Source organism: Armigeres subalbatus, chromosome 3 (genome assembly GCF_024139115.2).
Source record: "Armigeres subalbatus isolate Guangzhou_Male chromosome 3, GZ_Asu_2, whole genome shotgun sequence".
In the NCBI taxonomy this organism is placed as follows: domain Eukaryota; kingdom Metazoa; phylum Arthropoda; class Insecta; order Diptera; family Culicidae; genus Armigeres; species Armigeres subalbatus.
This window is the reverse complement of record NC_085141.1, coordinates 123,327,353-123,352,209: the sequence shown is the minus strand read 5'-3', so window position 1 is coordinate 123,352,209 and position 24,857 is coordinate 123,327,353. Positions and strand designations below refer to the sequence as shown.

At 42.4% G+C, this 24,857-nt stretch overlaps 1 protein-coding gene across 1 annotated transcript in view; it reads left to right on the top strand.

Annotated features, from left to right (window-relative positions):
- Positions 1-2,657: 2,657 nt before the first annotated feature.
- The window catches only part of LOC134220553 (uncharacterized), a 286,010-nt gene continuing 263,810 nt past the window's right edge, over positions 2,658-24,857 (top strand). Inside the window, exons 1-2 of the mRNA XM_062699640.1 lie at positions 2,658-3,056; positions 19,480-19,652. Of these exons, the coding sequence (XP_062555624.1) occupies positions 2,669-3,056; positions 19,480-19,652 (561 nt within the window). The 5' untranslated portion in view covers positions 2,658-2,668. The remainder of the gene's footprint in view (positions 3,057-19,479; positions 19,653-24,857) is intronic.

The following is a 24,857-nucleotide window of genomic DNA, read 5'->3' as shown; positions in this document are numbered from 1 at the left end:
AGCTTGTCCTTTAGAGTGAAATCAGTAATGATTCAGTTTCATTCCAAATTTATGGACCACTATTCTTGCTTGAATCTGGAGCGAAGTAGAACAAACTCGCCGATTTCTCCAGCAGTGTTCCATTCATGTTTTTAAAATTTTCAATTTATTGAAATAACTAGCAGAAAATACCCAGCTTTACCCGGGTGTTTATGTTGTAAATGTCACATACTGAACTATTTGCAGCACCGCACTCTACATCAATTTCCGTGCGTTTGTTTTGCTTTCCTCAACAGTCAACTCGAAATTTTATTTTAATAATTTTTCACCTTTTTTCGTTAAGTTCAACCACTTTTTGTATATACAAACATTGCGGACCCCAGAACGAATTGATTAGGGAAAAAATCTTTCAAATCGGTCAGCCCGGTCGTGATGTAAATCGTCAGGAAGGAAATCTCAACTCATTTTTATTTATATAGATTATGTTGCGGCGAAGAAAGGCGCCGTAATTGCAAAGTGGATTAATCCGTAGATAAAATGACGCATTCATACACCAAAACAATTAAAACATATTTGATTCTCGTGATTCATTCATGGTTCAAATCTGCAGAAAATAGAACTGAGCGTTATACCAGTTTTATTTTTTGACAGTTAACTTGTCTAAAAAATGAATCTAGAAAGCTGCTGGGAAAATAAATGTTTCAGATTCATATTTAAACTGACAGCCCCGAACGATTTGAATCACTGCTGATTTTACTCTTACACAATTACAAATAGCAATCTGCGGACGTGGAATGCTGCAAAGGTTTTTATTGTACTAACGTACAATAAGGGCAAAACATATAACTCAATAAGGCAGCATGTTATAAGCCTGTTATCTGTTCCCAGTCGAGGTACGTTATTCACACTGCCAGCGTGAATAGTATCCATAGTGCAAACAAAATTGCTTCCCAAAATCACATGATATGGAAATTCAACTAAACACCTCACCGCTTCGAACGTACATTTTATCTGCAAAACAACACCAAACGACGCCAGGAAAATCGTTTTCGATTCGTTTTTTTTCCTTCTTCAAGACATCATTTTATTCAATCTAGATTTTCTCGCTTTCGCCCTTTTTTTCCAGATGACTGTCAGGATGCCGTGAAGCTTAAACAATTGAATCTGATAGACTACCCGTCGTCAGCGATGCCGTTCTGTTTTGTCTCGGGGGTACAAAGTATACCAACCAACCCACGCAAGATCAACGCGAAAGGAAAGTAAAAAAGCTGCCGGCTCCTGGAAAAACGTCGAGCGCGGGCGAAAACTGTGGTGCTCCGAATTTACCGCGATTTATATGCAATCTTCGCCTCGAAGGAGAACATCGCGGTAAAGTGAAGGTGCGATCAAATGGGATGAAGATTGGAGGATTAAGGTGCAAATATCTGCGTACAATTGTTCATACATAGGGTATATCGGTATTGACAAGTTTAGTTCCTAATTCCTAGCTGCATTCGAATCATACTCGAATTCGTGAACTATCAGAAAGACAATGTTTTTTAGAATTACGTTATCAGGAACACAAATCACGTTATCAGAAACGTGACCGGTGTTTCTAGAATAATGATTTAAAACACAATGTTTTTACTCTACAGATGCGCCAAGCATTATTTTCGGCACTTTTCTGACAATGTATTTCATGTAGAAAACTGTAAATGCTGCTAGAAATCAAGCTACGAGTTGCAACATTTTGCTACATTCAAAGCATTGTCCGGAAAGAGACAGGGACAGACAAATTCCGGGACAGAAATCATCATTGCACTTTCGCTTACATCGGCCATCGATGGAAATTTTAATAGTTGCTTCGTGATCGTTATCCACTCGACAATACAAGCACGTAGATTGTGCTGATTGCTGTTGATTCTCAATAAATATGTACTGAAGCGTAAAAGACTTAATAATTCTTTTTCATAATTTTGGTGAGAAAATGCGATAATTTTCCACAATAGAATGACATGATTGATTTTTATTGTGAATTGGAATGTGAGGTCAAATTATGAGCATCCACCAGGACTGAAATTTTATCCGAGTTGAAGTTCAAAACTGAGAAACCAAAAACATATCAAAATTCGGCGCTCTCCCAAGCAGCACAGGTCGACCGAAAATGGTTGCAGTGACTTCAATGTGACTGAATCTGGTCACATATAAGTTGCAGCAATCTTTGTGGAACATGTGTGCTGCTAGGGCTCTGCTGTTCATACACATGATCTATGTCTTTCTTATTCACATCATCATTCTCGTTGTTGATTACCTTCTTTTATTACGTGATTAGGTACGTAAGCGTATTTTAAGTGATGTTTCTGTCCCAGAATCGTGTCATTGTGACGGATATTTTTGCTACTCTTACAACTTGTCATTAATTTAGAAAATATAGTTTACCGATTAAATCACGGTTTATTCAACACTGATGGTCGAACAAGGCACAGCATTCCACTAGAAGCAATCCGAATCCAAGGCAATTATTCAAAATCAAAAGCATGGCGTTATTTTATTTGAACAAGCAACAGATAAACATCGTTATCATATCATCATGGCTTTTGATTTCCCCGTGGCAAGCGAATTCCTGCCGCATTGGTGTGGGTCATAAAAATACAACAATCAGTTGAATCGATCCAGCACCGAGAATACCGATCCGAACACGCTTTTCCACATGTGGCGCCCAAGTGGAGGCGCCACCAGCCGAAAAGTGCTGAGCTTTGCCGTTCTACTCGTCGCCGCTATCTGCCGAATTTCACAGCCAATTGAGGCCCGCGTTTTGCCCTCGCCGACATACAACGGCAGCCACGACGATGCTGAGCTCCCGTCTGCTGACGATCCGCCAGGAACGAGTGCCAATCCGACGATGATGGAGAAGGGTGGAAGCGAACAATATCAACAGCACCGTCACATTTTGGTGGTGGTTCAACGGTCCCTGACAAGCGCCGGGGTCGTCGCGTTGGAGCGCGAATTTCACGATTTTGTCAAACTGTTTTTTGTCGATCAAGGCGAGCCCGATGTTGAAGAGCTACGGCAACGAGTGCGCTTCCGACGTTGGCGAGGTGAGTATTTGTATGGCTCGTTACAATGTCTGATTTAATTTAATATATTCTACATGAAATGAGCATAGACAGAAGCACGATGACCACTTGCGGTTGTTTATTTCGATGTCACCAATTGTATCACACAGTTCACGAATCATTTGCTCTTCAATTTACAGTATAAAATAATTGTGCCACTTCATGTTTATAATTCTGGCCATGGCCACATTGCAATGGGTCAGAATAATGATTGCCAAATATGAGGAAATTAACCGAAACCTGGATAAATTTGTTAATATGCAACGTCATCACTTTCGCTGTTCTCTCTTCCGGCTATTGTGATCTACCGTAATTTATCAGCCTGCCGGTGTCTGCATTTGTGTGCACATGGTTCAACTCGTGATTCATGCGTCTGCACTATTCACCATTTTCCATCACCCCTCAAAGTATTGAACAGAGTATTTTCCGCTCAAACACTACGAGAATTTGACAGTCTGCATCTTTTAACGGTCATGCTTCATGGCCGTATAGGACGAGCAGGGATCGCAGCAAAACATGTGCGCGGATGGTTGCTTTTGAAATTGCTGTCACGTTTTTGTTCGTTCCAGCAATACCGTGGGGGACCGAAATCCGTACAGCACCGAAATCCGTCCGCCTCATGCGATATCAATAAATTGAAGGGAATTGAAGGTGATTAATTTACAAATAATTTATCTTATCCGGTTCATATACTTGACTACTGTCTTTTAGGCCATTGAGATGAAAAGTAGGCTTTGAAAACAGCACAAATCAAAAACCAATTGAAACCCACCAACGGTGGAGTTTCTGGGCGCCATTTGTTTGCGTGTAGAACATAATTGCATCAAAAGTAACTGTGTTTTAATTGTAAATTGCGAATAATAAAGTAATCTTAGCAGAATACAAATCAAACGGATCGCTTTTCAAGGTGCGTATTTAACTATTTACAGCGGTGGTCTAGTAAATTAGTCTGCTTGAATTTAAATATTTATTTAAAAAATAGCTGTACGGATTTTTATCCTTTGATTCGAAATCCGTCCACGGTGCGCAGATCTCGGTTCAAGAGGTGTTGATTTAGTTCATTATTTTATCACAATTTTAGTAGTTTCTAATGTGTAAATGCGTAACACTTCAAAAGTAGAAGCCTTCGTGCTCCTGTATCAACGATTGACCTTTAATATGCATTTGATTCATATTTTCTAGATACTTTTCCATATACTGAGATGCTAAAGTGTACGGATTTCGATGTCCCGCATAGATTCGGCTGATGTTTAAATTTTGCATATGAATAATAACGAATCAATAACGAATTGCTCAGAATAGCTCTGGAAGAGAGAAGCGAATTCTTCGTGGACACAGTTTGGAATTGATATGATAGAGTATGGTGATATATCGTGCTGTTATTGTCGCGTGTCGCCTCAATTGGATCGTTTACATACAGTGCAATAAGTTAACTTGAAAATTGAATGTGAATCAAACCATTATCGCAACATTTTAAATCGCTCGCAAAACAGTGACTAAAATTTGGCTGTGTTGTCTCTCCTAGCGGCGACTTGTTCGGCTACCGTACAAGGAATAAAAACAAATATGAGAAGCATACTCTTACCGGTTTTTTTTTTCAATGTAAAGTTGTCTGGTGTCGCGGTATATCGAAAAGTCATAAAATGTCCATTATTTGTCATTCTTGCACTGGTGATGCATCAGAGAGCCATGTGAAATGTCAAGGATTTTGCACCGCTACATTCCATCCTAGTTGCACCGGCATGTCCTCTGACGCCTTCGAGCATGTAATGAAAAATTATCAAGTATTTTGGTTCTGTCCATCATGTACCATACTGATGAAGGATTCACGATTTCGTAATACCGTCAAAGCCGCTCATGACGCGGGTAAACAACAAGCGTTGGATTCACATGGTGATATGCTGGAAAATCTCAAAACCGAAATTCTCAACGAGCTAAAATCAGGGATTCGGCATAATTTTGCTACCTTGATCAACTCGAATTCACTTACTCCTATGGCCTCCCAGCGAATCGGAGTTGGACGGCGATTCTCCAAGAAACGACGGCTTCTTAGTGTAAATGATAACACACCCTCGGTTTCCATACCAACACTTCTTCAATAATCCGGTAGCTCCGGTACTCCGTCTTTGGAAATCAGGACAGTTCCTAAAAATCAACCGAAATTTTATCTGTATCTGTCGAGAATCGCACCGGAAGTCTCAGCAGAGCAAGTAGCTGCCCTTGCCAAAAACGCTTAGATGCGGATGACGTTCAAGTTACAAGGCTGGTAGCAAAAGGTAGAGACGTTAGTACGTTATCCTTCGTCTCATTCAAAGTAGGTAAGAATGATGAATTGAAACCAAGAGCGCTCTTCACATCCACCTGGCCAAAAGGAATTCTTTTTAGGGAATTCTCTGGTGACAGTTCATCGGCGTATTTTTGGCGACCAAAATCATCACCAGCCATTCACGACCCGCGACGGTAGAGGAAGCACGAATTTCACGAATTCCCGACGGTAGAGGAAGCAATTAAGATCGACTGAATAATATCCATGTCTTCGTTGGAGCATCGGGATGCACACTTGCCTCAAGTATCTTGGAAGTCCCCTATCCTCTCAGCACAGTCGAGCATTTCCCGCCACCGACCAACAGACATCCCGGCCCTGTGTCTGAGTCCGGAGAGGGGTCTTACATTTTCTAAATTTGCCAGTGATCAAGATCGTGCTCCGTCCGTAGTTCAGGCTCCTGCTCCTTTGGTAAAATCGGTTGCTCATCACCCTCCATTGCTTGTGACGATCGCTCATAATACGGCGCATGATTTTAATGCTTCAGAAGTAACTGCACTATGGTCCAGGATACAGATTTACGCGGAAAGATGAATTTTACGCCAAAACTATATTTTTTAGAAAAAAACTGTTGTTCTATAAAATTGTTCGAAATAGTAAGGCCATCATTATGGTTTTACCAAAAAATAGGGTGGCCCATCATATAAAAAAAAATAGAAAATATTTATTTTATTTCTAGGAATATTGACATGTTATGTTCTACAAAGTTGTAGCGTAGCTTATTCCAATCAATTTTGCTAAAAAAAACTTTTTCTGTAGCTCTTAAGTTGGCTGATTTAGAGCAATTTTGCCTAATTGGATTAGGGTGTACCTAAAAAAACAGTATTTTTGATCTAATTTTTTTGTTTCAGATTTCTCGAAAAAGTCGTCTTCAGGTGACTTTTAGAGCTCAAAAAAATGCAACTTTTGATGGGTAAATATGCACAATATCTTTTTCCGATCAAAAGTTATAATCATTTTTCTGTCAAAATTACATTTTTTTCATAAGTTGATATCTCCGGTTAGGGCAGACCAAAAAAATATGTTTACACGGCATCTAAAAGAGAAATTAATATTCTTCATTATGTCAAAAAATTGGGGATATGTTATTTTTTTATCTCAAGTTTCACCAATTTTACTAAAATCATGTTTTTTTCAAATAAATTGATATAACTCGACAACGGAAGAAGATACAGACGATATTCTTATAGCAAAACACGCGTTTTGAAAAGCCCCAAAAGTCTTCAGAAGGTGACATCCGTGAAAAATAAAAAATGAAATGAGCAGATCATAAATCTTGTTTTTTTGAGGGACACCCTAATCCTGGTAAGTAAAATTACTCTAAACAAGTGAGCTTAAGAGCTACATAAAAAGTTTATATAGCAAAGTTGATTGGAAAAAGCTGCGCTACAACTTTGTAGAACATTTTACGTCAATATTCCGCAAAATAAAAAAATGAAAATTTTACATTTTTATAAAATGGCCCACCCTATTTTTCGGTAACTCTATAATAAGGGCCCAAGTATCCAGAACAACTTTGTAGAACAAATTTTGTTTCTTAAAAGTATGCTTCAGACCGAAAATGCATCTTTTCTCGTAAATCTTGCAATACGATGATAATGATAAAACTTATAAAAAGTGTTAGAGCTGTAGATTTTTTCATTTCTCACGAATGTCATCTTCTGAAGACTTTTGGGGCTTTTCAAAACGCGTGTTTTGCTATAAGAACATCGTCTGTATCTTTTTCCGTTGTCGAGTTATATTAATTTATTTGAAAAAACATGATTTTAGTAAAAATGGTAAAACTTGAGATAAAAAAATAACATATCCCCAATTTTTTGACATAATAAAGAATATTAATTTATCTTTCAAATGCCGTGTAAACATATTTTTTTGGTCTGCCCTAACCGGAGATATCAACTTATGAAAAAAATGTAATTTTGACAGAAAAACGATTATAACTTTTGATCGGAAAAAGATATTGAGCATATTTACCCATCAAAAGTTGCATTTTTTTAGCTCTAAAAGTCACCTGAAGACGACTTTTTCGAGAAATCTAAAACAAAAAAAAAGTAGATCAAAAATACTGTTTTTTTAGGTACACCCTAATCCAATTAGGTAAAATTGCTCTAAATCAGCAAACTTAAAAGTTACAGAAAAAGTTTTTTAGCAAAATTGATTGGAATAAGCTGTGCTACATCTTTCTAAAACATAACATGTCAATATTCCGAGAAATAAAAAAATATTTTCTATTTTTTTTATATGATGGGCCACTCTATTTTCTGGTAAAACTATAATGATGGCCTTACTATTTCGAACAATTTTGTAGAACGACAGTTTTTTCTAAAAAATATAGTTTTGGCGTAAAATTCATCTTTCCGCGTAAATCTGTACTCTGGACCATAGTGAACTGTTTCATACAATTTCTCAAGAGCCGATAATCGAAGTATCGATGATTTATTGTCTTCATTAGATTGGGAGAGTATTTTGGAACAAGAGGACGTCGAAACTGCGGCGCGAACTTTCTCAAATATTTTAACTTACGTTAATGATCGACATGTTCCAAAGACTGTGAGAGATGGGAAAACCGACTGTCCCTGGCAAACGACTTCATTTACACTCACTGAAATCAACATAACGAGCTGCCCTGCGTAAGTTTACAAAGCAACGTGCAGTACCGCTTAGAGATCATTACGTCAGGCTCAATTACGAGTACAAGCGAGCCAATCAAAGATGTTTTTTTCCAATACGAGCAAGATATTCATATGCCAATGAACAGCGAAAGGAGTCTGGGTTTCCGTCCTCGATGCACCTGAATGACGAAATGGCCACTTCCACCCAAGAAACATGTCGTCTATTCGCAGAAAAATTCTCCAGCGTATTTAACAATGAAACTGTAAGTGATAACCACCCTCGCTGCTGGGAACGTGCCATTGGTTTGACAAGCGCTTGGTACATTCGATGTGGATGCGGATGCAATTTCCAAGGCTGCATCTCAACTGAAATCATCGAACAGTCCGGGTCCGGATGGGATTCCAGCATCGTTCTTGAAGAAACATATCTCCTGCTTATTAGTACCGCTTCAGCGCTTGTTTCGTTCGTCTTTATCCAGCGGCGCATTTCCATCCTTCTGGGAACACGCCCACATGTTTCATGTACACAAAAAAATCAGTATGCGTAACTTTAACAATCACCAAGGCATAACTTCGCTGAGTGCGTTGTCGAAGCTCTTCGAGCTGATTATCATGGAACCATTGCTCTCGCATTGCAAACAACACTTCTGCTCAGATCAGCACGGTTTTACAGCTGGACGTTTAACGACCACCAACCTTTTGTGCCTGAAATCGTTTATCACTAATAGCATGATTGAACGGGCTCAGACAGATGTCATTTACACTGACATTACACCATCGCATTTGATAAGATAGACCATGTCATCGTGATAGCAAAACTCGACAGATTCGGTATTTGCGGCAACCTTCTTCGCTGGTTTCGGTCGTATTTGTCCGACCGACATTTGATGGTGGCGATTGAAGACTTCAGATCTTATTGCTTCTAGGCAACATCCGGTGTACCACAAGGATGTCATCTAGGTCCACTGATTTTTCTACTCTACTTCAACGATGCGCACTTGATCATAAAGAGCCCGCGGTTATCGTACGCAGATGACCTTAAAATGTTCCTTTTGATCCAGTCAATCGCTGACTGCTACTATCTGCAAGAGCAACTAGATCTCTTCGCCAGTTGGTACCTGCTAAACCGCTTGACACTGAATCCTACCAAGTGCTCCGTCATCACCTTTTCGCGAAAGTGGCAACCGATCACATTCGCTTACAACCTGCACGGTACGACAATTGGGCGCGTGAAATTTAGTGAAGGATCTGAAGGATTTTAGACTCGCAATTAACATTCAAGCAGCATGTGTCGTATATCGTCGAGAAAGCTTCAAAGATGCTGGGATTTATTTTTAGAACAGCGAAAAATTTTACCGATATATATTGTGCAGCAGTTTGGAGCCCGGCCTACAACAATGGATCTGATAGAGTAGAATCCGTCCAGCGTCGCTTCCTTCGTTTCGCGCTTCGAAAGCTTCCTTGGTGGGATCCGCTCCAGTTGCCGAGCTACGAGAGCAGTTGTCGTTCAATAGATCTCGAGCTGCTCTGCACCAAAAAAGATACAGCAAGGGTAATGACGATTGCTGACACGCTTCAGGGTCGAATTGATTGTGAAGCCATCTTGGAGCGAATTGATATTAACGTTCAGCAACGCACGCTTTGTATCAACGTAATGCTTCGGTTGCCTTTCTTTTTCTTCATATTGGCATTACATCCCCACACTGGGACAGAGCCGCCTCACAGCTTAGTGTTCATTAATCACTTCCACAGTTATTAACTGCAAGGTTTCTAAGCCAAGTTACCATTTTTGCATTCGTATCTCATGAGGCTAACGCGATGATACTTTTATGCCCAGGGAAGTCGAGACAATTTCCAATCCGAAAATTGCCTAGACCGACACTTGGAATCGAACCCAGCCACCCTCAGCATGGTCTTGCTTTGTAGCCGCGCATCTTACCGCACAGCTTCTTCGGTTGCCTTTACAACGTACTAATTATGGCCTGCAAGGAGGGGTTAGTGGCTTACAACGAATCTTAAATAGAGTGGCACCGCTGTTCGACTTCAACAGTACACGTAATATGCTTCGTCATAAGTTTTCGTCATTATTTTATTATTTTCTAACAGGTCTCCGTGATACTGTGAAGATGAATGTAGTTTATTGATTGTTATTTCTGTTCTATTTTTTTTGTTTTACTTTTATTTGCTGACCTGATTTGTATCTCTTTTTTTGTTTTATATTATTACCAACATCATTGGGGCTATCAGTCGCCTGAGGTGCAGCCCAAACGGTGGCGTTTTGGGGTGCGCGTCTCACCGACACGGCTGCCCGATGACGACTGACAAATTGTTCTTCTCGAAGGCATACCTCCAACGTACCCGGATAAGCGGCAACCGAACAATGCAACGAGCAATTGGATACACGATACGGACAAAAGGACACAATGGACTCACGATGAGATGGACCCGGCAATGATAACAACAACGAATGTCTAAAAATAGATTCTGTGTGGATTCTGTACAGCAGAATACCACAGTAGATGACGGCACAGTAGCGGTTAAGAAACACAGAGTGCCTACCAAATAAAGAAATGAATAAAAAAAATCATTGGGGCTATCTGAAGCCTGTTGATGGATAAGAAAAATAAATAATTGTTTGGACATTAGAAGTGATCTTCGCTTCCTCAGTTCATTTATCCGGAAATGAATCAATTTAGTGAACTGTTTCAAAATGTTTTATATGATTTTAAAACTTAATGCACACTGGATTTAACCCTTTATAAGGCAGTGGAAACTATGTTGCCGCCAACAAATTAAATTTTTTTTTTATTAACAAGAGCTCTACTTATTATTTCCCATGTAGGGGATATATTTGCTACCTAGTACACCCCAGCTGAATTTGAGCCATAAAGCCATAAATGTCAATAAAAATTAAATGTATTCCCGAAAGTTTTCCGTAGAGTAAAGTAAACAGACGTCTCACTACTCACTTCGCGCTTCTCACTTTTTACAGTGAGAAGCGACAAATGAGGAGTGAGAATTGAGCGTCTCTCTTCTCACTCCAAATTTTCAAATGACCTATTCAACCAAATGTCCTATTCGGCAAACGACCCTCTCGGCCAAATGACCCTCTCAGCCAAACGACCCTTTCGGTTAAACGTTCCTTTCGGCCAAACGACCCTTTCGGCCGAAGGACCCTTTCGCTTAAACGTTCCTTTCGATCAATCGACCTTTTCGACCAAATGACCCTTTTGGGCAAATGGCCCTTTTGGCTAAATGACCCTTTCGGCCAAACATCCATTTCGGCCAAACGACCCTTTCGGCCAAACGATTCTTTCGGCCAAATGACTTTCGGCCTGATGGTCTGTTCGGTCAAATGGTATATCCGGCCAAACAACGTTCGGCCTAGTGGCAATCGGCCAAATGGCCCTTCCCCCCAAATAGTTAATTTCGAGCTAATTGCGGCCATTGTGTTCGCCGACCCTGAACCCTATGAATTTCTCTATTTAGAGTTTGTTGGAGGCCGCATCTGCTCTAAAACGTCATCTTTTTTGTACAAGTACATCTGGAGCACCTGCGGGCCTCGTCCGATGCGTTCGTCGATCGTCAGCGACGAGTGGTCAAACTCAAGCCCAAAAAAGGTGAATTTGACCAGCAAAAAAGTGATAAGTTTTATAGTGAAATTGGATGAAATTGAAATGAAATATTTTTATTTTGTTTATTCTGATGTAGCTCTTCAATTGCCAGACCCGATATGTATGTGATGTCAGCAGACTTCCATGCACTCGAAAACATACCTTCCGTCGAAGAGTGATTGAAGATAATTGTTGCAGATATTATCAGTAAATCGGCACAGTTATTGATGAAAGGTGGAAGTAGACGTTTGGTTCAGGTACAACACCTTTGGAGAGTTCATCAGTTCAGTTCGAGACAGCAACACGTACGGACGTGTTTTTTGCTCGCGCATTTTTTCGAAGTGTTTTTTCTCGTTCTTTCGCTGTTTACGTTTTCGCTTGTCGCGTTGGCGCTATTTTCTCCCGGACCCGTCATGGAAGACTCGGTGGCCGATTCGGTCGCTGGAAAAGTGCCTAAGCGCACTGCTCTTGGAGGCGCGGATAACCCCCCTCAAGCAGCTTTTGCAGAGCAACGTGTTCTCGCCGTTGCCGCTTGATGACGCCGGCAATCCGCCGAAAAGAGGAAGAAGCAGCAATAGCAGTTGCCGCAGGTGCAACCAGAGCGGAAGGAGAAGTTCCCGCCTGTGTTTGTGAAGGGCGATCCGCCGAATTTGCGCCAGCTGATCACTAAGGGACTGAAATGTACTTTTCGGCTCTGCAACGAGGGCGTGAAAGTGATGCCGGCAAACATGGACCATCATCAATCCGTCGTGGAGGTTCTCGAGATCCACAAGTATGAGTACGACACTCGCAGACCACCCCGGCACGAAGTCGTTCAAGGCTTTGCTGCGAGGACTTCACGACATGAAGGAGGAAGAGCTCCAAGCAGAGCTTGAAAGTTGCGGACTGAAGCCAGTAGCCGTCCACAAGATTGCTCGTCACGACAAGGCGAGGAAATATCGCGACCAGCTTTACCTGATCCATCTGGAGCACGGCTCCACTACCTGGAAGGACCTGAAGCTGGTTGGCGTTATAAATTACACCGTCGTTGACTGGGGAGCGATATCGGCCAGTGTACCGCGATGTCACGCAATGCACCAACTGCTTCAATTTCGGGCACGGCACCAGGAACTGCCGCATGAAGCCGCGCTGCAACAAGTGTGGCGAACCCCATCCGACTGACGAGTGCGACAAAATGGAGGTGGCCGATCCCAAGTGCGCCAACTGTGGCGACAAACATCGGGCCACCACAAAGGGCTGCCCAAAGCGAGCCGAGTTCCTGGAAATCCGGAAGAAGGCTTCCACCTGGACCATGCCGAAGAAGAACCGTGTTCCTGTAATCAACGAGGTGAACTTTCCAGCCATCCCTGCTCCCCGTCGTGTGATTCCAATACTCCCACCGCTACAGCCGCACAAGCGACTGGCAGCGGCAGCTGCATCGGTCCAAGCTCCAACATCGTCGGCACCATCCACCAGCGAATGGCCCCCGCTCCCTCCTCCTGGGTTCCGTCGGCAGTCGGAGAACGAAGCCGTCCCACCGGAGGAATCTGCCCAGCTGTAAACTCCGGAGCAACTGATGCTGATCTTCGCGCAGCTCGCCACTCGACTGCGCGGCTGCAAAACCCGTTTCGACCAGGTTTTCACACTTGGCATGTTCATCATTGAAAATGGCTGCTAGGGTGGGCCTGGTCAACTGGAACGCTTGCTCGCTAAAGAGCAAAACAATCGAGCTGGAGGATTTCCTTGAGGAGAAGGAAATAGACGTGGCGTTCATCACCGAAACGCACCTAAAACCGGAGGTGAACGTCAACATCCCGGACTTCCGCATCGTGCGACTCGACCGGCCGACCAGGGGAGGTGGTGTGGCCATCGCTCTTCGCTACAACATCAACTGTCGTCTGCTTCCAAGCTTCCAGCTCAGTGTCATCGAGGCCATCGGTGTCGAAATCACCACTTCGGTCGGCACAATCGCGCTCATCGCGGCGTACTGTCCAACGCAAGCCAAAGCCGGCGATGGATCATCGGCTGCCCTTCGGAGGGACATCGTCAAGCTGACGCGGAGGCAAGGCCAGTATATCATTGCCGGCGACTTGAATGCCAAACATCAAGCCTGGGGCAACAGTCGCGGCAATCGAAACGGCACCATCTGGAGCAACGACATGGAGGAAGGCCACTACACGATCCTGAGCCCGGATTCCCCCACTTGGCTGAGTCGGTCCGGTGCACACGCAACGCTCGACCTCTACGTAACAAACCTGAGTGACCACGTCTCGCAGCCGGTTGTATACCAGGAGCTCAGTTCGGATCACTATCCGGTGGTGGCGGAACTGGGCTCCTCGGTCAATCGGCACCAACAGTTACGGCGGAACTACCACCGAGTGAACTGGCAGCGTTTCCAGCAGTGCGTCGATAACACCGTCGACTACGAGGTGCGTCCGGAGACGCCGGAAAGTATCGACCGCCAGCTGTGCGCTATCGAGGAGGCGATCACGGCGGCCCGAGAGCAACACGTACCGACGGCTCGGCAGGTAAGCAACTCCTTAAACATCGATACACTCACCAAAGATTTGATTCGATTGCGGAATGTCACTCGCAGGCAGTTTCAGCGTACTGGACTGCCTGAGCTTAAAACACGCTGCAATCGATTCACAAAAATTATCAAGGCCAGAATGGTGGACCTCAAAAATAACGACTTCTCGAATAAGATCCGCACTCTCCCAGATTATGCTAAGCCGTTCTGGAAAATGACCAAAATTCTAAAATCCAAGCCTCGGCCCATTCCACCTTTGATCCCACTAGACAATAATGGCTCTAAGGATCGCTTGATAACTCCTGCAGAGAAGGTCGCTGAAATAGGTCGTCACTTCGTCAGCTCACACAATCTTGGGCAGAACATCGTCAGTCCACACGAAGCAGCCGTCAACGAGCATGCTAACAACATCCATTTGATTCCCAACGACTTCTCGGAGGAGTTGGAGATCTCAGCTGACGAATTGACGGCCTATATCAAATCGTCGAAGAACATGAAGGCCCCAGGCTTCGACAGCATCCTGAATCTCGAGCTCAAACACATGAGTGCTCCGTTCTTTGAGCACCTCTCGCTGATCTTTAATCAGTGTCTCCGGCTTAGCTACTTCCCATCGTCCTGGAAGTCAGCGAAAGTCATCCCCATCCGGAAGCCTGGGAAGGATCCTTCCTCCCTCAAAAGTTATCGACCCATCAGCCTTCTCTCAGGATCAGGCTTCGGAATTCTCACTCATATGAATAAAAACCCAGGATTGATCCAAACAGCGGAGTGCAATTTTTCCATATTCTCCTTTGAGCAAGTGTTCTCACACAATATTTTATCCGGATAGAAAGACGGGCGATAAACTCGCGAGCGCCGGCTTGTCGGATAATTTAATTTTTGGCCTCCAAATTCTCCACCTCGCCACTTTTTCAGATAAGTTTTAAAAGCATATTCACAAAAATGTAGTTCCGCGACGGGATTCGAACCCAAAACAATTTTAAAATGTGTAGAGTGCCCACTATAACCACGCCACCACACGAACCGATTGAAAGCAAATAGAAAAACTGCTGTCTTGAACCTACTACTTATCGTGGCGCATCGTCGTATGCAATCAATTCGGAGAAGCAAAGTAAGCAGCATTTGATTTTCGCGAAACATGGGAAGAGGGATAACAAATTTTCGCACCATCGCTTGTGCCGGAGTTTATCGCACTGTAATTTATCCGGATAAAATGGATGGTGGAGCGATCTGTTGTCGCGTGAGTGAGTGAGAAATCCGAACCCTGCTCAGGATTATCCAAGCTATTCGAAAAAGCTATTCATCATCGGTTACTTGAGTCTGCCGAAAATCTCAACATTTTGCTCGAGGAACAGTTTGGTTTCCGACGCGGTCGGTCAACTGTACACCAACTGACCCGAGTTACCAACGTCCTCAGACGGAACAAGTTTGTCTCGAAAACATCCGCCATGGCCTTACTCGATGTCGAGAAGGCATTTGACAATGTATGGCATGATGGCCTGGTGTACAAACTACAACGCTACAATCTTCCCAGCTACCTGGTGAAAATCATCAACAATTACCTGTCGGCAAGGACATTCCGGGTCTTAATCAGCGGAGCGAGTTCCAATGCGCACAACATCGTCGCAGGCGTCCCCCAGGGCAGTATCCTCGGGCCCCTGCTTTTCAATCTGTTCACCTCCGACATGCCAGAACCTCCAGAAGGCGGCATTCTGTCTCTGTTCGCAGATGACACATCCATCGTCTACAACGGTAGAGTGATCAGAGCGCTAGTGGCAAAACTCCAACGAGGCCTGGATGCCCTGACAGAGTACCTCACCAGCTGGAGGATCTGTATCAACGCGGCGAAGACCCAGGTCATCATTTTCCCCCACTCCAAATCCCCTAAACTTGTTCCGCCTGGGGACTGTAAAATCATCCTCAATGGCACGACTGTGGAATGGGCCAATGAGGCCGGCTACCTTGGCTTGACCCTCGACAGCAAGCTTATTTTCAGGCAACAGGTTGACAAAACGGTGACAAAGTGTAACGTCTTGTTGAAACTACTGTACCCTTTGATCAACCGCCGGTCGTCATTGTCCCTGAAAAATAAGCTTGCTGTCTACAAGCAAATCATCCTCCCTGTGATCGAATATGGCATGCCGGTCTGGGAGAGCTGCGCTAAAACCCACCACCTCAAACTTCAACGGGTCCAAAACAAATTCCTGAGGATGATCCTCAACACCCCTCCCAGGACAAGAACATCCGAGGTCCACCGTCTGGCCGGAATAAAAACCTTACATGAACGCTTTGGTGAGTGTAAAGAAAAGTTTAGAGTCCGTTGCTTGCATTCGGATCAGGCTCCAATTAGGGCGCTAGTTCCAATCTAGGTTATCAAATTTTTATTGTAAATATTAGTGTACATAGTAGTTACGTTATCAAATTTTAAAAAACACACCGGCGCCTCCTAAAGGCCGTCATGATATATCATATTAACACTTAAATAACAATGTAAACATAAAAATTTAAAACTGAAGTTGGAGGGCCAAGCCGGCCGAGCACTGTACATGTAGAAAAATAATAATTGTAGAACAGAAAATGATTAAATAAAGAAGGATTTTACTACTACTACTACAACACCTTTGGAGTATTTTTTTCCCTCGGAGCTTGCTCATCACGTCCTCCGGAGAAAAATTTGAACGGCGTTATGTGTATTCAATTCGTATCAAGACAAACTTTCATCGCTGGCATCGAACAGTTTTTTTTTTTTTCTTTAGGCCACCGTTTGTTGCCATATCGCTTTATGGACACATGTCGATGCGTAATTGTCCGCTTGAGCATCAACACTTTCGAACGGTTCCTTGGCCTCTCTTTCTAGCGACTGTACTGCCATCCCATGCCATTTTTAGGTATGGAAGGACCGTTTGGTCGAAGGTTGTTTGGCCGAATATACCATTTGTATAGGTCGTTCGGGCCCTCCTTACCCGTGCGGTAAGACGCACGGCCACAAAGCAAGACCATGCTGAGGGTGGCTGGATTCGATTCTCAATGCCGGTCTAGGCAATTAGCGGATTGGAAATTATCTCGACTTCCCTAGGCATAAAAGTATCATCGTATCAGCCTCATGATATACGAATACAAAAATGGTAACCTGGCTTAGAAATCTCGCAGATAATAACTGTGGAAGTACTTAATGAACACTAAGCTGCGAGGCGGCTCTGCCCCAGATGTAATGCCAATAAGAAGAAGAAGAATAGGTCGTTCGGCCGAAAGCGTCATTTGACGTCTTACATCTCACTTGTCATTGTAATTAGTGGGAAATAAGAAGTTAGAAGTCATGAGTGAGAAGAAAGGCGTCTCCCTTCTCACTTTGCTCTTCTCACTTTACGCAGTTAGAAGTAATAAGTGAGAAATAAGGGGTGAGCAGTGAGAAATAAGACGTCTCACTTCTCACTCCTCATTTTATACTTCTCACTGTGAAAAGTGAGTAGTGAGACTTCCAACTTCTCACTTTACACTACTCACTTTTTACAGTGAGTAGTGAGACGTCTCACTACTCACTCATCACTTCTTATTTCTTACATCTAAGAAGTGCGAAGTGAGAAGTGAGACGTTTCAATACTCCCTTCGCGCTTTTCACCTTTCACGGTAAGAAGTAAGAAATAAGGAGTAAGAAGTAAGACGTATCACTTCTATTTCCTCATTTCTCATTTCTCACTGTGAAGAAGTGAGTAGTGAGTCGTCTCACTACTCACTTCGCGCTGAGACGTGGGACGTCTCACTTATCACTCCTCATTTCTCACTTCTTCACTATGAAAAGTGAGAAGTGAGTAGTGAGACGTCTCACCTCTCACTTTCCTCATTTCTTATTTCTCACTGTGAAGAAGCGAGTAGTGTGAAGTAAGTAGAGAGTAGTCTCACTACTTACTTCGCGCTGAGACGTAGGACGCCTCACTTAACACTCCTCATTTCTCACTTCTTCACTATGAAATGTGAAAAGTGAGTAGTGAGACGTTTCACTTCTCACTTCGCACTACTCACTTTTAACAGTCAGAAGTGGGAAATAAAAAATGAGAAGTGAGACGTTTCACTTTTCACACTTCATTTCTTACTTTTCAAATGACCTATTCGGCCAAATGATATGTTCGGCCAAATATTCTATTCGACCAAATGTCCTATTCGGTCAAATATCCTATTCGGCCAAATGTCTTTCAGACAGATGGGATTCGGCCAAACGACCCTTCCCTTCATAAGCGATCTCTTTCTCGATACACTGGCGGTTACCAGAAACGTTCATCAATAGATTTAACAGCTAGGGGAAGATCCATTAGTTTCGTAATGCAAAAATTGGACATTTTCAACCCCCCTACCCCTCCCCCCTAGGTCACACTTTTTGCTTGAATCATTTAAAATTTTTGTATGGATTGTCACACTTCGGGCAACCCCACCCCCTCTAAGCGTTACGTAATTTATGGATGCTCCCTATAATGATTTACTGGCAAGTCTAGTCATGATGCATCGCAGAGAAATGGACAACTATGTATAGCATGGCGGTGCAGCAGGTAGTGAAGTTTATTTACGGTGGTACATCGTCATTGCTGTGGATCATCGAAATGTAGTAACCTTAAAACAATATCCATTCGCCGCTGAACTTAGGAAGGTCTACCTTATTGTTTGAATTTTTCCCATGCCAGCTTGAACCATACTGTAAACATTTTATCTCGTACATAGTGCTAGTTTGATGATTAGGGTTTAATTGCAGCTCAGTCTTTCATAGCTGGGATTTTTTCATTCCAAGTCCACATTAAATTGACATCTCCGATAGCATCGGAAATTTTTTTTTCGATGTTTTGATAAATTGATTATTTTTAATTTGTGAAAAAGCCTAAGTGCTTCGAACATGTTTAAGGGTGAAATAAAGACGGATTATTTTACCCTTAAACATGTTCTATGCACTTTAGGCAAAACATATATTTGGGAACAAATATTACTTTCATGGGTTTTCCTCTTCTCTTGAAATTTCGTATCGAAATTTTATTATTTGAGCAGTAAATTCAAAAATGCATTGACAAGATGTTCTCTCTTATAGAAAATGGATGAACTTTGCCTATTGGAAATTTTATTGATTTATGTTTCACTTTCCATCCAAGAAGGAATTATTTGTTCCGGCCTAACTGAAGAGAAAATGAGTGGTAAAAGATTGCTGATACATTGGAGCTGATTCAATTTGAGACAGGCATCATAGTCCTTCAGTGGATAAAACTGTTTGTTTTTCTTCGCTCCATCTCACTTGTTTGAGAATCAAACCTTTTTTTTCGAAATTCTATTCCTGATACACGCTAAAGGTTCATTTTATTTCTCCCACGAACAGATCTGACCAGCTTCGAAAGATGGCTGTCCGATTCATCCATCTCCGGGGTGTTGTACATATCCGGTGACGACGTGGATGCTATGTCAACAATCGGATACTGTGACAGTTTATCATCCCATCTTACGTCCACCTACGGCAAGCCAGTTCTATTTTGGCCGTGTCCTCGAATGCAGGTAAGTTTGAGACTACTGTTTGATCTGGTATCTTCTATAGGCATTCCAAATTTTATTGACATCTAAGTAACTGGTGTCTGTTTTAATTATAATAAACAGGGAAGCAGCGCCTAATATATATTTTCTGTTCTACTTATAAGAGCAGTCCGTAAGTGTAAGCATCGATATCAGAAAAATGATGATTTTTAGATAACTATGGATAGTAGTTAACTTCCCTAAGTTATGTGATTTGAAATCTCACTAATTAACTAACTAACTAAAACCTAATTATCATTTTCTAACAGAAAAAAAAATGATCATCCAACAATCATCCTGAGTGAATGATTACACAATATCTCATTAATGAGGACAACATTATCTCAACTGCTACCGCTCTATCAACAAAGTACCTCTTAATTGTTATTTCCTCTGGCTGTTTGCGGTCTCATCATTTAGGATCTCGTTTGATCTTTCTCGGTGGAAGCACACATACGGGAAAAAAAAGGCTCTCGACTGAAACGACCCCAATAAAGCTTTCTACAAAATGACACTCCGAGAGTAAGCCAACCATTCCGAGTAACCACCGAAAAAGGTGTGGTGCGGTGGCGATACACGTGAAGTACCAAGCAATTCCATTCTCTCTATGTTCAGTCAGTTGGTAAGACAGGTCATCATTGTTTTCGCATTTTATTGGCAATGGGGTCTTTGCATTACAATAAACTAAAGGGACAATCGAGAACGAACATTTTTGGGGACAAACCTTCTTCCAATGTTGTCGATTGAAATGATCTCCGTACAACCAAAACATTTGCAATTTGAATAAATTATGACTGCTCCAGTGCCAAGATGGATTAATATGCTGTAATTTCCCGTTCCGAATTGAACAAAGAAACTAGAATAACTACCATAGAAAGAGAAGTTAAATGAAATAAGAAGGTATGTCTCTACTATAATAAACCAAGTTACAAATCATATGTTCTCTGAACAAAGAGATTCAATGAATATGTTCTACACTTTTTATTTAATATTTAGAAAATATGAAGAAAAAAAACTCTTCTTTACATGGTGCAAAATAATTTACATCAAAAGAATATGCTGTAAACATCCAATTACCTTAACCTTAACTTTGTGTAACTGAAAGTCTGAAAAGACTTTCTCCATGTATAGCCGAGAGGAAGAAAATAAAATAAATTGAAAACGTAGCTTTTCGTCGATGTCCTTTTGGAATGGCGGGCATCATTAGCATAACAAGCTCAGCGCTCATTTACAGACCATACTACGGACTGTGTCACAGGTACGGCGAGGATGGAACCCGGTAATACGAAACGGACAGCAAGGATTTTCCTCTATTGGAAACGTTGCGACGTATAACCAAAGCCCTCCATCCGCCCATTTCAGGTGAACGAACGGAACGAAATAGACCGTGGGAACAAAATCTTCAATTTTGAAGCAATGTCGACGTGACAGATGAAAGGGAAATTGCGTCGCTCCGGAACTTCTGCAAACTCTGATGGTGCGCAGAAAATATAAAAAGCGAGCTAGGGGATAATGACCTAAGATGCAACCGTGCGGTGAAATGGTCCCGAACATCTCGTAGAATAATTTAAATTTGATCACTGGAACCTTCAGCATAGAATTTACTGATACAATATTTAAAATATCGGGAGAACTGAAAGAGTTCTTCTTAGACTACCCTCGCCAACGTAGCATGGAAAATAGCAAAACAATGGTCGTCTGCCCACCCTAGGTTATCCAATTTGGTGATGTATGTGTAGCTAAGTTAACATTTTTTTTTTCTTTATTAGCGAGACTTTCAGCCCAAAGCTGGCTCGTCTCGAAAGGTTATCTAATTGTTAGTTTTAAATTGAATATAGAAGCAAACTGGTGCCTTAAAATGCTATCTTGCAGAATATTGAAATGCAATTGTTCGAACTTTTTTTTACTACTGGTCGTCGGACGTACATGCAGCGATCAACCCGAGCTTTATGACGCTGTTACTAATAATAACCGATTTGCAACAAATGTTTCGGCACGAAAACTATTACCGCAGTGGAATAATGTCAGTACCAACTAGGGAGCAAATGGAAACTCATCATTAGGGAAAATCAAAAATTAAATTCACTCATCGTTCGCACTCCATTACAGTTAGCATTGTTAGCAAAATCGTTCCCAACCCTCAGTCATTAAAATCTCACCTGCGAGTAAATTCATTCGCGACTTTAACGGAAAGCATCGCGCAGTAGCTTTTTTAGCAAAATTGCATCGTTTTACTCAATTGCCGGAAAATCAATGCACTTCAAAAAGTGCTTCAATTCACTTTTTATTCTCCACGTGACGCTATTTGTTCTTTTCACGTGCAATGATACCGATTGCTCTATGCAAAGAACATGAATGCAATGTTTATACAATGCAGAACATAAAAATTTCTGCGATAATTCAAATGGATGAGTCAAATCATGCACGACGTTTTGTCCGGCGTGTTCTAATTCGAGATTCGATTCATGTTTTTTTTTTTAGTTTTTCCCAACACCCGCAGGCAGTTAGTGCTCCAACATCGCCGCAGCGCTAAAGTGAAAAAAGATCGCTGATTGGGGTACTGATCGTACACTTATTACGTAAGCAAATTATCTGGGTTTTTCGCCCTCCCTTCCTCCATATCACATTTCTCCCATACACATTTTTTTTCATTCGTTTGATGCGTTAGAAAACGATCGAAGCCCCTCTCTTCTTCCGTTCATAAGTTCTAACGTAATATTTGTATAGAACCTGGTCAGCGTTTGGTTTAAACGAAGTTTCAACAATAGCTTGCATGGACAATAACAAGAGGATGAGAATCTCTCAGATGCTTATTTGAAGTAGCTACCATGCGTCTCCATAACGAAAGCAAAATTGGTGCCTATTTTGATAATTTGAAAAAATATAATTATTATCCTCAGTTGCATGAATTCATATAATTTTACTGGGATCGCTTCCTACTATTGGATCATTGCGTCCTTAAAAATATTTTTTGTGAAACAGCTTGCGGCGGCTTGCCAGTGGGCGATCGCTTTTTCACAAGATGGCGGTATGAGCTCGTGCGCAAAATGGCCGAATTAAACACGCGGAGGGAGCGGCGGCTAGACAAAAGACTTTCGAATTTCGATCCTCGAGAGCGTCCGGAATACCGTTCCCTCGAACTAGTTGCCCACTTTCCCTTACGACACGGCTTCACGTACCTTTCCGATTCACCGGGCGAGGACTAAAAGGAAGCTACTAACTCTTGGTTCAGGTTCGGTCCAGCGTACGATAATTAACGACGTACGGGGACCGTGCTCTCGGAACCTAACCACAACACACCCCCCACCCCCAGTACGGGTACGGGTGATTCTACGACAGTTTTTGGCGGCTGTCGGGTCAGCTTCGGTCAACTGACTGGCAAACTTCACTCATCTCTAGCTAAACACCTTCGAAGGCGGGCCTTAGCGGACACACGAGCTCGAATGGTCAAAAAAATCGACGGGAACCCCAAACTGACTCCGCTGGTCGCTTTCCGAATTCCAGCCCGTGCAAAACGCGCCTATGCGCTGGAAGTCCAACGCGAATGGCGAATGTTAGTCAAAAACTAATTAAAATCTATCTACACGAATTACCTTTTTTGTCTGGTTTAAATTCTCCAATAGAACGGAGGAAAATCGCGCAATAGTCAGCCGCACTGACGAAACTAGCTTCTATCTGGAAGACCCCAAAAGATTCATTTCACAACACTTTGCTTTTAAAATCACTGTTCTCAACCTATCTTTGATAGACTTGAAGGTTCACACGTTCCCCTTTTGAAAATCTATAATTCTTTTTTTGGAACTTAAAAACCGCGATACTTCTACTCCTCTAGTGCGAGCGAAAATGAACGAGCTTAAGGGTTCTATACTACAGGAAACCTTGAAGGACAATTGCTTATTCTTTAACGATTTTCGAATGGCAATAGCAGTTTGGCGCCTCCCTAGATTTAAGCAAATGGCTGAAAAAGAGCTCTTTACTTCCAGGAGCCATTGCTGCACTCTCTGATTCAGAAGCAGTGTACCACTTTGCCACTTAGCCAAGAAACAAACCGCACGAAACATTTCATTACCCAAGACAGTCAAGTAGTCAGGCAAAGACTGATTATATTTTGGTCTCGATTTGGATTTCGAATCGATTAACGAATTCAAACATTATTTTACTTAAAAAGAAAAAAAAAGTCCAAAGCTAAATAAATTCAAAAGAAAATAAATATATACAAAAAAAACAAAATAATTAATGCACAAAAATAATAAGCTTTAATTCAATTTATTTATTTTTTTGCTTAAAAGGATAAAAACGTCAAAAGTTATTAATTTAAAAACAATAATAAAAACTAATTTCCAAATTTATTTACAAATGATTTTGCCTAAAAAAATAAAAACGTCCAAAGCTTTTGAATTTTATTTGAACCTTAATTCAAAATATCCCGACAACGTTACATATGTATTCCTGGGGAACTTTCGGAGGAATTCCTGGAGGAACTTCCGGAGGAATTCCTGGAGGAACTTCCGGAGGAATTCCTGGAGGAACTTCCGGAGGAATTCCTGGAGGAACTTCCGAAGGAATTCCTGGAGGAACTTCCGAAGGAATTCCTGGAGGAACTTCCGAAGGAATTCCTGGAGGAACTTCCGAAGGAATTCCTGGAGGAACTTCCGAAGGAATTCCTGGAGGAACTTCTGGAGGAACTTCCGGAGGAATTCCAGGAGGAGTTTCTGGAGGAACTCCTGGAGGAACTCCTGGAGGAACTCCTGGAGGAACTCCTGGAGGAACTCCTGGAGGAACTCCTGGAGGAACTCCTGGAGGAACTCCTGGAGGAACTCCTGGAGGAACTCCTGGAGGAACTCCTGGAGGAACTCCTGGAGGAACTCCTGGAGGAACTCCTGGAGGAACTCCTGGAGGAACTCCTGGAGGAACTCCTGGAGGAACTCCTGGAGGAACTTCCGGAGGAACTCCTGGAGGAACTTCCGGAGAAACTCCTGGAGGAACTTCCGAAGAAACTTCCGGAGGAATTCCTGGAGGAACTTCCGGAGGAATTCCTGGAGGAACTTCCGGAGGAATTCCTGGAGGAACTTCCGGAGGAATTCCTGGAGGAACTTCCGGAGGAATTCCTGGAGGAACTTCCGGAGGAATTCCTGGAGGAACTTCGGAGGAATTCCTGGAGGAACTTCGGAGGAATTCCTGGAGGAACTT